The sequence below is a fragment of the Crassostrea angulata genome, chromosome 5 (genome assembly GCF_025612915.1).
Source record: "Crassostrea angulata isolate pt1a10 chromosome 5, ASM2561291v2, whole genome shotgun sequence".
NCBI lineage: Eukaryota > Metazoa > Mollusca > Bivalvia > Ostreida > Ostreidae > Magallana > Magallana angulata.
Genome location: NC_069115.1, coordinates 12,997,803 through 13,012,566, shown reverse-complemented (window position 1 = coordinate 13,012,566; position 14,764 = coordinate 12,997,803). Strand labels below are relative to the sequence as shown.

The following is a 14,764-nucleotide window of genomic DNA, read 5'->3' as shown; positions in this document are numbered from 1 at the left end:
TTCATTATTTATACAAGCACATGTGTTTACTTAATAATTAGTACAGGGGAAAGAACAGCTGGAGATCCGCGCTAAGCACTTATTTATTTGGGCCGTCCTGATGAACCGTATGAGTGTGGCCAAATTCTTCTGGAGGATTGGAAGTGGTTATATTGGTAGGGTTTTTCTTTTTGAATGACAAAACAAAAATTACTGGCTAGTGCCTCAAGTTGGTAAAGACGTAATACCGTAAATCTGGAAATTTTTACGTCGATTTATTTTTGCGAATTCGAGTCATGAACATATAGATTAATTTTTACGTTTTAAATTTTTGCGAATTGTCATCGGCGCTAAAAATAAAAAGCACTCAAATATTAAATGTCAACATACTGACATGCACAATGTTAGCTTACCTTCGGACATCGTATATTACCGCCGCCTCTAATTTTCTCACGAATCGTATATGTTTACCAACTTCATATAGTATCATGTGAGAGTTGATGTAAGCAATTTATATCTTGTTTAAATTACCGATTTATACAATAACAGCAGCAAACTACCTAAAGGGGTATCTTGATACGGATTTATAGCGAGATGATTATCCCAATTAGCAGTTCACACCTTCACATGAGACGGTTTGTGTACACCACACAAGTATCGGAGGGTCACGTGTCAAACACAGGTGATGTTTTCCTGTGTCAAGCGAGCGAGAATGAGAAGAAAATGGCAGCATTCAGCGAGAAATTAAAAATACTGTACAAATTTTCGTATTCCGTGAATTTTGGTGTCCTGCCGGTACACTGTGAATGGGGTAAAAAAAATAACGCTACATTCTGCGTAACACCGGTACATATCATATCTATGAATAAATCACGCATGCATGCAGTGTCATCAGTATACATGTACACTTAGATAGACATGAGGCTACAAGTCAACCGAAGATACCGATTTTGAGTGAAGTCCTTCTGCACACGCTGGTTATAGCTTGGGGGTAATTACCTGGTTATATAAACAGGTTTTTTAAATGACCACTACTTACGGACACCTGTTCATATAGTAAGGAGAAGAGACCAGCCTTTGGCAAAATTGTTATTACTTTTTTTTCTTGTTGATTAATTTTTAGGAAAAAATTTTTTGCGAATGCAGAGCAGACGCAAATTAGCGAAAAATTTATCTACAGTAAAAATTTCCAGATTTACGGTAAGTAATATCGATGCTATATCTGTGATTAGAAAGAATAGTGATAAACACCATTGACAAAACCAAATTTTTTGTAGCTCATTATAGTCCATTTTATTTGATATTTTTTTCAAATCCTTTATTCAATGCATTTTGCAATTTGAGTATGCCTTCAAATTAACCCCATAGAGTACCAACTAGACAGAACCTTACAAAAAGAAGACCCCAACCAAACCTGGGGTCTCTTTGGGTCTGATATGGCGGAATTAGAGCTGACCCAGAAAAAACTCAGAGCAGACACAGAGAGCAGGCCCTGATTTTAGAAGCAGACACTGACAGCGAACCTTGGGTCCAGTCTTACAAACAGACCTGTCAATCATGATAATAAATAAAACGCTTTGACCAATCATTGCACGGACCAATCAGATCACTAGTTGATAACTCTGTCGTGCAGGAAAATGATCGTTTACATTAAATATTGAACAATGTACAAATCTAAACGTACATGTACGTAAATATATATATGTTTACTTTGGTACAATAAAGTCTATAGACTTGTGTAAATTACGCACTTTGTTTTTGACAAAATTAGATCAAAATTTAGTCCTGACTTTTACCCCTTCAATTTTTAACCAGTAACTTTCGTAACATTAGTTACAATGCATGATTATGAAAGATTTACAAAGTATTATGTATTTGTGACAGGTTACAGGGGTTACTGGTATCAGTTAGCATTAGGTCTAGGGGGAGGAATAGTTAGAAGTAGGTTATGAAGAATTGTAAAGTTTGTCCTTAAAGTAAATGCATGTACCTACTGTATGATTGCTACTGAAAAATGAACAGATGTCTATACATGTATATTTGAAATATAAAAAAAGTGAGGGGGATTCTTACGGGTGGTAAGAAAAAAAACGGTCTGCTTTAAACTGCAAACCCAGAGCAGACGCAAAGGAAACCCGGGGTATGCTTTTGGGGTCTGCTTTGGTGTTAGGTTGTGTCTAGTTGGTTTGAACTGTGTGTGCAGGGCAACTTGGTACTTAGATATGACCACGGAAATACTTAAAGGCTCCTCTTTAACAATCAGGATGTTTGATCACTGATGTATTGATATTAACTTGAAATTTTCACCATGCCTTTAGATTAGCCTTTTACTTTACGCACTTTTTTATCTAAAGAGAAAGCCTTTAGATTAGCCTTTTACTTTACGCACTTTTTTTTTTATCTAAAGAGAAACTAATTGGAGAGATAACGTGATCAACATTTTGATTGAGATGTGGAAACTAAGCTAATGCTAGTGTGTTATCAATTAATATCCTTCCTTTAGAAACTGCTTTGTTTGCGAGCTGTTTGCTGAAGAAGTTGTCTAAAATGGCTTCCGATGAATATGAGCAAGAACTCAGTGAGTCATTGACAAGGCACTCTTCGTAAGTCTAAGGACTTCATTATTAATCAATTAATGTTCATTGGTCTGAAGAATTTTATCGTTTGTTTTAAGTATAGTTCTTTTATTTTCCGTTATCGTAAAATCAAACAACAGACGGGTGTTCTTGTTTAATCCATTTGCAAAAAGAAAAATAAATTCATTTGCTCTTTGTTTCTTTATACTGTATTATTTAAGGAAGGAGTCTTTTCTGGTTTTCGTCAAACGTAAATTTGATAAATTGTTCATTAAATCAAGATGAAAGGAAATTAAAATAGTATATATATATATATTTTTTTTACTATCATACGACTTGGCATAGAAAAAGTAATCAATGTTTAGAATCTAACAAGGACTATATTTTTTGGCGGAACATTGGCGTAGCTAAATATCACATGTTTTGCAATCAGAATTGCTGCAGATTAATGAGTCTGTTTTAGCATTTTAAAAACAATAACATCAATGTTGGATTTTTTTTTAATGATATGATACTTGGGTTTCCGAATATGTTTTTGAAATATGATTTGCCTATCAAATTACAATCAGTATTTTCTCTCTTATTAGATAGTCAATAAATTAGCTTTTCTGTCAATTTATTTTTTTTATATAAAGTCTTCATAATTCATAAAAATCAGAAATATTTTATTATTGGAAGCATAAAAAAATAGTCAAAATTTCTTCAAACTTTAAGAAAATAAGAGTGGGGCAAAACAATACCAATTTAAGTATAAATAATTATTTCAGTTAAGTAGTATTAGCTGTTGGACATTCTGAAATTCTATCATTTCATTGAAGAATAGAATCTTTAAATCTTAAACAAATGTCTACATAACTGCAAAGAGCTACACTTAATTTTATCATCCTTTACATTGAGGAAAAAGGTAGTGACCTTGACCTGACCTTTATGCGAAAACGAAAAGGTCAAATTTGATTAAACTGATAGAATTATTTGGTAATATGATCCGTTTGACTGTGTCAAAATTTCATGAATTACTTTTTATAAGAAGTATGTTTGATAACGAGAAAACCCCTTCCTTAATTTACTATACTGGCCTGACTGGTTTCAGGAAGTATGAAAAGGTGGCCTCGAAGGTCCTTGACAAATGCTACCTACAGGACCGTGAACGGTCCAAGCAGTTGTTGATCAGTGAAATGAGTGAGTTTGGCAACACCACCCTCTTTTGTCTGGCCGAAGAAAACAAATTGATGGACTTCATGGGCCGGAACTGTTGTCAGGCCAAGCTTGAGGAGATCTGGAAGGATGTCATACCTCTGTCCACCTCAAGGAAAATGGTATACCTTAGAATCATTTTTGTTTGTGGGGGTCAATGATTGTGGGTAGCCAAATGTTTTCTGGTTCGGGGGACGTAATCTCGCTGGTATCAAGTTCTATTTCGAAAATAAATATTAAACATATGCTTGTACATTCGTTCGTGGGGAAATTAATTTCTATTCAAGGGGTACCCACGAAGGACACAGTCTTCCACGAATAATAATAATTCCACAGTATCACTCTTTTGCAATTAAATTATAACTAATGTTGTCAATCAATTATTTCAGTAGACTCCTGTATTTTTACCGTAAATGTTTTTATAAGAACTTCTGTATTATCATTATCCACGATATCATTGGTACAATTTCGTAGGAGTATTATGAATGCTGATTATCAATAAATTATTTTTAAAATCCATATAACTTCTACAAAATTGCTTCTGTGTGAAGTTCAGAATGTAAAATTGGTAATTTGTCCCTAGTTAAATCTTGTTCTTGCGTAGCAAAACTATTGTCTGGGGTATAAGATGAAGTATCTACCCCTCCAAATGCTATCTCTAAAATTTTGACGCCAATTTTAGTTTCGTGTAATTTGATTGACAAAGAGTTCCACAACAGTGATGTTAGCAATTGAGAGCAGTAGTAGGTAGTAGAGTCCTATACAATTATTTACTGTGTTCATCAATTAAATGTTTATAATATTGAAAATCCCTATCCCACTCACATTCATTGGATAAATTAAAAATATTCACGATTGAATTTGTTTGTAAAATGTTGAAATACATAAAACCTTTTTATATTTTCTTCACTCTTTTTAGATCGTGGCATCCATATTTATGCCTTTGTTAATATCTGTCAAAATGTTTGTGGAAAATAAGTTCGACGACTTAAATTCACTTTGTACCAAGGACGAGGAACTTATGCCAGAACATCAGGACGATGCCTTCAGAGAGGCCCGTTGTGTAAAAAGAGCAAGTTTTTGTAATGAAAAAGTGACTTCTTCTCCAGACTCCAAGTCAAAGACACAGGAAGGAGTTGGTCATCATTGGTGTTGCGAGAGCGCAAAGAAATGCTTTCAAGATATTTGCTCCTTTTACACTGCACCAGTTACCAAATTTATTACAACTATGGTAACTTATTAGTTTATTCAAACTTCAGAAATATTTTTTGTATTCTCATTTATTCGTTTAAATGACTGCTAATTATAGCGACTTGAAAAATGTACTAGCTTCTATCAAAATTTAAAACAGCTCTATTTTACGTTTCATTTTACGTTAAGCCAGCACATTATTAATTTAGTTGATATATCTTTTTTTAGTTTTTTTTTTTTAAAGTTTAATTTGTAAGGTGACAGATATTTTTTACTTAAAGTTCGCCAACATTGTGTTTCTGGGGCTGTTTTCTTTCTTTGTTTTGACTGACTTGCATCCTCTCGGTGAGAATGGCGCCCCCTCTCTTGTGGAGATCTTCACATGGATATACGCAATCAATGGTGTGATGGACGAGATCAATCAGGTACAATTCTAAAAAATCACTACATTTGTATTTTTATTCATGTTTAATCATGATATTTGCAATCATTAAAAGTGTGTTTTTATGTGCTTTAAATATTGTTACATCTGTGTAGAAGGTTTCCGGAGTATCTTTTTGGTGCTAAACCATTATGAATTTAAAGTGTATCATTTTATATGGATATACTGATGCTGTGATGTTTGCATTTCATTTTCTGGTGTAGGTTGTAACCAGAAATCATGGTTCCATCTGGTACAATATTCGGAGTTGGCTTCGCAGTACGTGGAATTGGTTTGACATCGCCATATACCTTTCCTTTCTTACGTCGGTCATTCTGAGGCTTTCGCTGTATGGGAAGGACTTTATCTGGGCCCGCATGCTGTACAGCCTGACATTGGGAATGTGCTTTTTCCGCTTATTGCAATACTTCGATGCAGATCAAAATATTGGGCCAAAAGTCACTATGATCTCCAGAATGGTAAGGTTCTGCAGTGTTAATTGCATGGAATTGAATTGGTTTCGATAAAAAGTTTTTTCAAGATACCATTAAATATAAAAAACATAATGTGATGATCTTAAAGGTTTTTTGTTGATTGTGTGAAAAAGAATTTTGGGATGAAAATGTTTGAATTAAAATCTTCTACAGAAAGCATTTACATGTAATTGAAGCATTAAACAGTTTAACACCTAGCCTTTTATTAGCTCACCAAGACAAAGTCAAGGAAGGTTATGCTATACCCCTGGCGTTGGCATTAACGTCAAGACCTGGTTCAAGTTTTTGTAGCTGGTCCTGTACTTAATACTTGTCCTTTCTTCACAAACGTGAATGATTGGTGGATTTGGATGTACTTATGCATTTAAAGACTTCTAAATGTCTAAATGTGGGCAATGAATTTGAGATGCTGACGGTAGTTAATGTTTTTGGTACTGGTACCTTTTGATAGCCATTTCTAAATTATGAATGGTCCTATCTTCACCAAACTTGTATTAATGATGCATCTAATAATTCCTTCTTCTTATAATATTTTATTGGCTTGGATGCTGAATCTGAGGCTAAGGTTTCGGATGCTGGAGAAGGTAAAAGTTTTAAGAGCAGGTTACATAAAGTGTTTTTGGAACCAGTGTTCTTTGATAACCATATCAAAGTAATTACTGTTTCTAATTTTACCATATTTTTATTGATGATGCATCTTAAGACATATACAGTCTTGAAAGCTGATTCTGAGCTGTAGGATCTAGATGCTTGGTGAGGTTAATGTTTTTTGAGCAGGTTACGGTTTTCAGCCTTCATCATTATATGATAGCATATAACATGTTACAGAATATTACAAGTTACATAATAAATCATATTACATGATATAATATGTATCAATAACATGATACAATATTGTATTTTATTTCATTTAACAAGACTGTATCATATTACATGATACAATATTGTTTCTTAAATGATTCCATTTTGTATCATTTTACATGACATTATAACATGATCACATCATATGATATAATATCCTTTCCCACGATATCATCTCATACAATATTTATTTCATCATATGAGTTTATTCAATATCAAAATTATCATATGGTATTAGTTATGTAACACAATATTTTTTTTAATCATACAATACAGTATGAAAATTACATATGATATGATACAATTTTGTATCATGTGATATTAAAGAATGTTGTGTCATATCACACAATACAATATGTTAATAAAGATCATACTCTTTGATTTTCATAAAATAATAAAAAGATGGTCTCATAAACGTGATGACTAGTCGTGTTGTGCTCTGTAATATTTGATTAACATTACTAAGATATCAAGACAAGAGAATTCGGTTTCTTTAAGGTAGTTTTACCTAATCATATGCAGTGGCTTACAAAAGATAATATACATTTTGGCAGTTAAATGATCTGAGGTTCTTCCTGTTGATCCTGATGGTGTTTATCCTGAGTTTTGGAGTAACTTACCATGCCAACTTATACCCCAACGCATCCCAACAGTGGTCTGTTCTAAAGGATGTGCTGTACTACCCTTACTGGCAGATGTATGGTGAACTGTCTCTTGAAAACATAGAAGGTGTTTTGATTATTTAAAAAAAATATTGAACACAATTCAACCGTTCCAACAAAGTTTAAATTGTCTTTTACTTAAGGCACTTACAGTCTTCAATTTGCCTTTACATTACAGTACCTTTGAATGTAAATAGATTAAGATTTAAAAGTGCAAACTCAGAGAAAAATTTAAAAACTATTTTTTTTCATTTACAGCTGTTCCTTGCTCATTAATTGCTTTGCATATTAGAAATGCTCTAATTATCTTTTAAAGAGAGATCTGTTAAATTGTACCAATGAAATCTGAAAATATTTTGTGTTTGTGTAGGCAGATGAAATACTGAATTACTTATATAGAGGTAATTGTCAAGTAGGAATGTTTGCATAAAAAGAGAGATTGTTTGATAACTATGGATTTACAGTGAGATGGTTTACTGCAGTGAGTTGCTTTCATGTTGTAGGGAACGAACCATCAGAGGATGCAGGAACCTGCACAAAGAACGAGACTCTCTGGAGGTCAGGGAAGATGGAACGCTGTCCAGAGAAAAGTTTTCTGGCAGTATTGGTGATGGCGGCGTTCTTGCTATTGACCAATGTTCTTTTACTCAACCTGTTGATCGCTATGTTCAGGTAAACTTTCAAATGGACAGGATTTGCATTAAAAATCTGGTACTAGTACCTTTGATGTTAAAAAAATAAAACACATTTTTGGTCAAAAATAGTTTTTAATGCAAGATATTAATAGATTGTTCTTAATTTTAAAATTTGAAAGTGTTGTAATTAAGTTGTAAATGCACATACCTTGCATGCACATGTATTTATACCTGCAATACAGATTTCAATGTATCTTACTTAAGTATTTGTCACGGAAATAAAAAAAATAATAATCTGATTCAAAATTAATCTTATGTAATTCTGAGGATAAATATGTAGTTACTGACCATTTCAGATAACCATGCAGTTTGAACTACACATAAGTAATGTACATAAATATACATACAAACCCCTTGTTTTCAAAATTGTTATTTATGAATAACATTTATATATATAGGTATAACCATGTACATTATGAATTACTTTCTTAACGAAACAGTTATCAGTTGAAGATAAGGTGTCTTTAATTGTTAAATATGAGCCTGTTTTAACCTTTTGACAGTGACACAGTCAAAAAAGTCCATGATAACTCTGAGAAGGAGTGGAGGTTCCACAGATTTTCCCTAGTCTATGAGTACTATAACAAGCCTTTCCTCTTCCAACCATTGAACATACTGGTTTACATATTCTGGCCGTTTAGACGCCATTTCTGCAAAGAAGACAGCTTCAGTAAGTTTTCATTGTGTCTTTGTTCTTGAACACGACTTGCAAAAGGCAATGTTCACCATATGTCTCTTTAATTGCCACTGTGATAGCTAGGCCGGTTCGAATACCAGCGCTAGATAGATCATTTGGTAGACCATCTGATTCAGAGGGCAAGGGTTCTTATCCCAGTCTGGTCCGTAATTATTTCTCTCATCCCGTTACATTTTGTGCCATTTCAACCACTGGAACAGGTTAACTCCAGCCAGGGGAAAAAGCCTTGGGTGATCTTAGAGGGCGAAGATTATATAAGGTTTGGGAGGGGTAATGTGACAGTTAGACCAGTTCGAGTATCAGCCCGGGATAGCTCAGTTGGTAGAGCACCTGACAAGATATTCAGGGGGACCAGGTTTAAATCTCGGTCTGTTCTGTCATTATATTTCCAATCTCGTCACATTTGGTGCATAGGTTACTCTTGCCAGGGAAGAGAATCTGGGTGATCTTTGAGAACAAAGATCATTTGCAGGGGAGGAAGGTGAAGGTCTGACGACCTATTTAAATCCCTGCGCAAGATATTTCAGTTGATGGAAAGGGTTGATGTTTTACATTCAAATAGATAGAGAAAAATCTGGGAAAATCATTTTCAAAAGCTGAAACAACAAAAAAGCTCTCTATGTTTTAAATAACAAGATGTTCAACTGGAGAAAAATTTGAATTTAGTTGACTCCACAAATATACAAAAAAAAAATTGGCAAAGGAAGAACAGTAAATTAATATTTTGTTCATCCTTTCCTTTTCTGCACTTTTAAATGTTGAACAGTAAACATGTTAAACTTTTGAGCGTTATACATTAGATTCTACTCTTAATAAAATTCATTGACTTGATATTGAAGCTTGTGGCTTCCTTATTTGATAAATATCGATGCTTAAAGGATAACTTTGGCACCAGAATCATTATAGCAATTATTTGGACATGGCTGTGTTTTGTATACAGGTAATTGATTCCGAGTTCATAGTTGTTTACGTAGCGTTATTGAATACATTGGTTCCAGGCATCCTTATAGTACATTTGTATCAAGCATTAACTCCTTTTGATTGTTAATGGGTATCAATCCTGTAGTCTTTGTCTATTCCCAATTATTACATGTGTCGGTGCTAATCATGCTTTCATAATTAAATAACATCATTGTTCTCCAATGACAGGTAGACGAGCTATGTTATGGATAAAAGGTAGTACATATACATCAGCATTGACAAGATGCGAATGTAATAATTAGGTATTCCATTTTGGGTGGATAAAACTTATGTATTAAATTGGAGCATCAATTGTTGCAGGAATGAAGCTGAATGAGAAGGAACTGCCTAAGCTTCAGCGCAAAGCGATGAAGAAGTACAAGAGCTCTTGGTGGACTCTGGATAACGAAAAGATAAAAAATAAACTAAAAACAATAGTCAAAAGGTACTCTACTCACAGAATAATTCAAAACATGTATGTAATCATTCTAATAACGACACAAACCTTTTGAAATCTATGTTTGTATTTCATGTACGGAGGATAGATCTTTGACTTTGCACATCATGAATTCTAATAAACAAATCATACCAGGGTATATTTAGTTAAAAAACAAACTATAACTTTTTAAGATGATAAAGAATTTGATAACAAAACTTGATTTAATTCATTTTCTTCGATTTAAAGAGTGGACAGAGTAAATGAGAATGTGGATGAAATTAAAGAAAAAGTGAATAATTTGTGGTGGAGGCACCAAAAACTAAATGATCGCTAAAATATTAAAAACGAGAGTCTACTCATCAAGGTAAGTCAATATCATGTCATTATACCATAGGGATTATAGCGCAAGAGTGAAACATTCTTGGTGTAAACTAACTCTACTGTCTTAGAAAAAAAGAAGAAATCATACATGTTTTTAAGATCCTTTATTTAAGTGTGAGTTGGCATTCAGAAATTATTTCTCTTGGGTATAAATTATTGCAGTGATATGTTAATGTTATACCTTGGTTCTATAACTCGTTTCCCATAAGATTTGATACAAGCGTCTGGCCCCTGTGGTCAAAATGGTGCATTACAAAATCACGAACGAGGCAAGTACAAATTAATGTCAGACTTGCATCAAACGGATTATGAATCACTAATTTACTTAAACTCAATAAGTCTTTAAAATAATGATATGCAAAAAATTATGTATGCAATGTATGAAGACTCAATCAAAAAAATAAATTTTTTTACAATACATTTAACGAATGAAGCTGTAAGAAAACAAAAAATTACAAAGTATTACACAGAATGTTTAACCATCTGCCTTTTCATATCAAATAGCTATTTATTTGTTTATAAAATGTGTAGAATATTATTACAAGTTGAAGCATATATGTGTATATTTTTTAGATATCTATATAAACATTATTACTAGAGTCGGAAGGTGCCTTTAGATTGTAAATTAGGTTTTTGTTATGCCGCTAGCTGATTAAAGTTATGCCTAATGTTACTTAGGTGAGCGATGTGGCCCCTGGGACTTTTGTTTTTCTCCTTATAATTTACTGCTCAAGAAGCTATGAAAAAGCTCTGTCAGATTTGTCATTTTAATATATATATATTTAAACTTATAAACCGTGAAAATATTTATGGAAGAGGAAAATACGGCTGCATGCATGTTTATGTACATGTTTTCTGGCATGCATCACATTTAAAATATATGAGCATCAGAAGCTCTCACTGGGTTCCAATTAACATTTATACATCACATCGAGTCCGAAACAGTAGAAGATATTATTGAGCTTTACTTTAAATTGTCCTGAAAAATTGAATATCAAAGGCAAATATTTTTTTTAACATACCTAATAAGACTCCTCGAATTATTGACATCTACAAACTATTATTCCCTCTATTTCTTACGGAAACTTATAGTTAATTCATAGCTCTATAGAAACAGCCAGACTGAAATCTACACGACCCGTTTATCGAATGGTCGAAATCTACAGCTGCTGCAAATGATATGAAACTGACAAGACATATATAGACACGCCTTGTTTATCGATTGGTCCAAACCTACAGCGACCTAGAGAAAATCACGGACTGCACGAAATAATCATGACGATGTCAGACTCAAAGTCTCACAGGAGACGATTTGGCTGTTTCTTTTTGCTAACGTACTTACTTACATTCACAGTATTTTAATGAATTTTACTTACTTTTCATAATCAATTTATCAATTAGCTAAAAGAAAGATGTTAATACAAACAATAAAATGCTTTCTTTGATGATTCATTCGGGTTATGAAGGTAGCGATCAATGCAGAAACAAATTACATAACCAGCTAACGCGGGTCATGTTTTTTTTCTGCAATTTTGCTACCGTCATATCCCGAATGTATCACCAAAAAAAGTATTTTATTGTTTAAATGTACATGTAAATACATGTATTCAGCTACATGTACTGTCATGCTCTGTCAAATGTTCTTGGGTAGAAGACAACTTTGTTTATCTTTCTTTTGTCTATGATCAAAGTTATAACAAGCACTTAACTGGAATCCTATGACATTTACTGTAAATACATGTAAATTTAGATTTCTAATTCACATCCAAAGCATGCCTTGTTTGTTATTACATGTATATGATAATTATGTGTTTAAAAGTACCTCACTCCCCACGTGTTGATTTCATTACGCAGATCATGAGATGTCGATTATACTTTAAAGGAATATGATTTCATTAATTTAAACCTCACAGAAAGACCATCATTTCATAATTAACCAACATTCATAAAGAATATCCCTTTGAGTTGAATAAACAAACAATTTTTAGGTGAACTGTTATCTCTTGTGGAAGGTTTTTTAGTCGAAAATGACAAAAAACAGCAATTTTATGAATTTTCAATTTACTTGTCTTTTTATTATTCTTTATTCATTATTCTCATTTTTAACATTTGATAGGTTTGTGACATGTTCTATAAGTCCTGTGCGACTCTTACAAAACTTAGTTTTGAGAGAGTAATAGACGTTAAGCATAGAATCATGCAAATATATAGAACAATGTCTGAATTTGTTAAAGCCAAATTTTGCGAGAATTTACTTTTGAAGCCATAGATCTAAAATTTGACATCACTGATCCCCATGTTTTATTATGTCAAAATTATACTGAATATATTTTTGGGGAAAATTGAAATATTTTTATAAAATTCTTGATATTCAAAATGTTTTTATTTCAAATCAAATTGTAACTATAATTAAAAATGCCTAATTTAAGGGCAAAAAGGTCACACAAAAATTTATGCATTTTCATTCAAATTTTTTTTCGTAATCTTTCTAGTCAGTGTGACCATTGTGCATAATTAAGAACAATATTTCAACAAAAAACTTAAAAAAAAAAATAAATATATTGACAACAAATCCTAATCAGGCAGAAATCGAATTTTAGATGCAAAAAGGTCAAATTAAATTTGCTGTAACTCAGAGGGATGAACACTGACCTTTCATTGCTTTTATATTTTTTAACTGTGTTTTGTCTGCAAATATCATTGATATTCTTCTCAAGAAATTCCTGATATAAGAACATTGAGGTGTGGGATACCTTTAAGAACATCTTTTCTCAAACCTTTGAATTTTCAATTTTATGGTCACACAAAAGACATGATTATTATATATTTTTGTACATTTCTTAAACAGGAAAATTCACAGTTGGAGGTAGAAGTGAACTAGTTGTCAAACTTTGTGAGGGAGTTAAGACATGCTTGCCCTGAATTTTGTTCTTCGCTCGCATCCAAAAGAAAAACAGCAGCAAACTGTAAACATCACTTAATATGTACAAAGCACCGATCATTTATGGTGTTATTTACTAGCTGTTGTAGGGGTCGTACTCTGTTTTTTCTGAGATATAAATTGTATCAGGGCGTCGTTTTAGATTATCCATAACTTAACTAAATCAGAATTAAATTTCATCTTTGTAGATTATTTTTACACATTTACAAATGAGTCTCTTTATTATCAAGAATTTGCATGCTTTCACAGATTTATAGAATTGAATCATTTTTATGAAGTTATAATTTTAACTTGCCACTAGGGCCAAGCTGAAAGCTCAAGTGAGCTTTTCTGATCCCATTTTGTCTGGTGTCCTTCTGTCTGCCCGTTTGTCTGAGAAAGTTTTACATTTTCGACTGCTTCCCCATACCCACTGGCCATTTTAACCAAACTCGCTACGCATTGTTGGCTGAAGAGGATTCAAAATTGTTAAAATGAAGGACCAAGCCTTCTTTCAAGGAGAGTTAATTAATAATGATTAAACATTTGTTTGTATTTTTCATATATCTTCTCATAAAAACATTTGGCCAGAGGAGCTGTGGTCTAGGGTCAAATTTTTTACATATGAGGAATATATATATAGAAAAATCTTAAGAATCTTTGCAAAAATATTTTGGCCAGAAAATCTGTAAGTTGTGTGGAAGCATCCTCAGGTAGTGTTGATTCAAATTCGTGCAAAACATGATTCCGTGGGTTGGTAGGGGCCATAATGGGGGGAAGGGGTTTACACAGGGGTTATATTCATATGACATGCAGTATACTATTACTTATTAGGTTAGTTACTGACTCACTACGGAATATATTGGGTTGATCAATCTCATAGATGGCGATGCGAAGCCGAGATTGATCAACCCAATATATTTCCATAGTGAGTCAGTAACTAACCTAATAAGTGTTTTGTTTTCTCGAGAACTATCAAGCGACATATTTATTCACAAATAGCGATGATCTACGCAAAGCCATGTACAAGATGCCTTACATCTCGTCCAATTTAACTCATTTAAACTCTTCAAAGTTTTCAATCTCACCTTTCAAATACTCTTTCAAAATCTTTGCTTCACCCATGTTTACTTACAATGTTTTGTTGCTTTTCAATTTTATATGTTCTCTCCCTTTCCTCTGCAGAGATTTGAGCAACTTTCGACGCTGCTATTTTGTTCTGCTCCAAACAAAACAATGTGACGTCAATATTCTAAGGGCAACTACTCTAATTTTAAGGAATTTCAAAGGGCAA

The 14,764-nt window shown here is 33.0% G+C and overlaps 1 protein-coding gene across 1 annotated transcript in view; it reads left to right on the top strand.

The window, feature by feature from the left end:
* The window catches only part of LOC128186043 (transient receptor potential cation channel subfamily M member-like 2), a 34,743-nt gene extending 20,473 nt beyond the window's left edge, over positions 1–14,270 (top strand). The window contains exons 7-18 of the mRNA XM_052855770.1: positions 42–155; positions 2,483–2,582; positions 3,646–3,871; positions 4,669–4,980; positions 5,222–5,365; positions 5,586–5,840; positions 7,271–7,445; positions 7,882–8,050; positions 8,577–8,743; positions 10,052–10,175; positions 10,416–10,533; positions 13,399–14,270. Of these exons, the coding sequence (XP_052711730.1) occupies positions 42–155; positions 2,483–2,582; positions 3,646–3,871; positions 4,669–4,980; positions 5,222–5,365; positions 5,586–5,840; positions 7,271–7,445; positions 7,882–8,050; positions 8,577–8,743; positions 10,052–10,175; positions 10,416–10,503 (1,874 nt within the window). The 3' untranslated portion in view covers positions 10,504–10,533; positions 13,399–14,270. The remainder of the gene's footprint in view (positions 1–41; positions 156–2,482; positions 2,583–3,645; positions 3,872–4,668; positions 4,981–5,221; positions 5,366–5,585; positions 5,841–7,270; positions 7,446–7,881; positions 8,051–8,576; positions 8,744–10,051; positions 10,176–10,415; positions 10,534–13,398) is intronic.
* Positions 14,271–14,764: the final 494 nt, after the last annotated feature.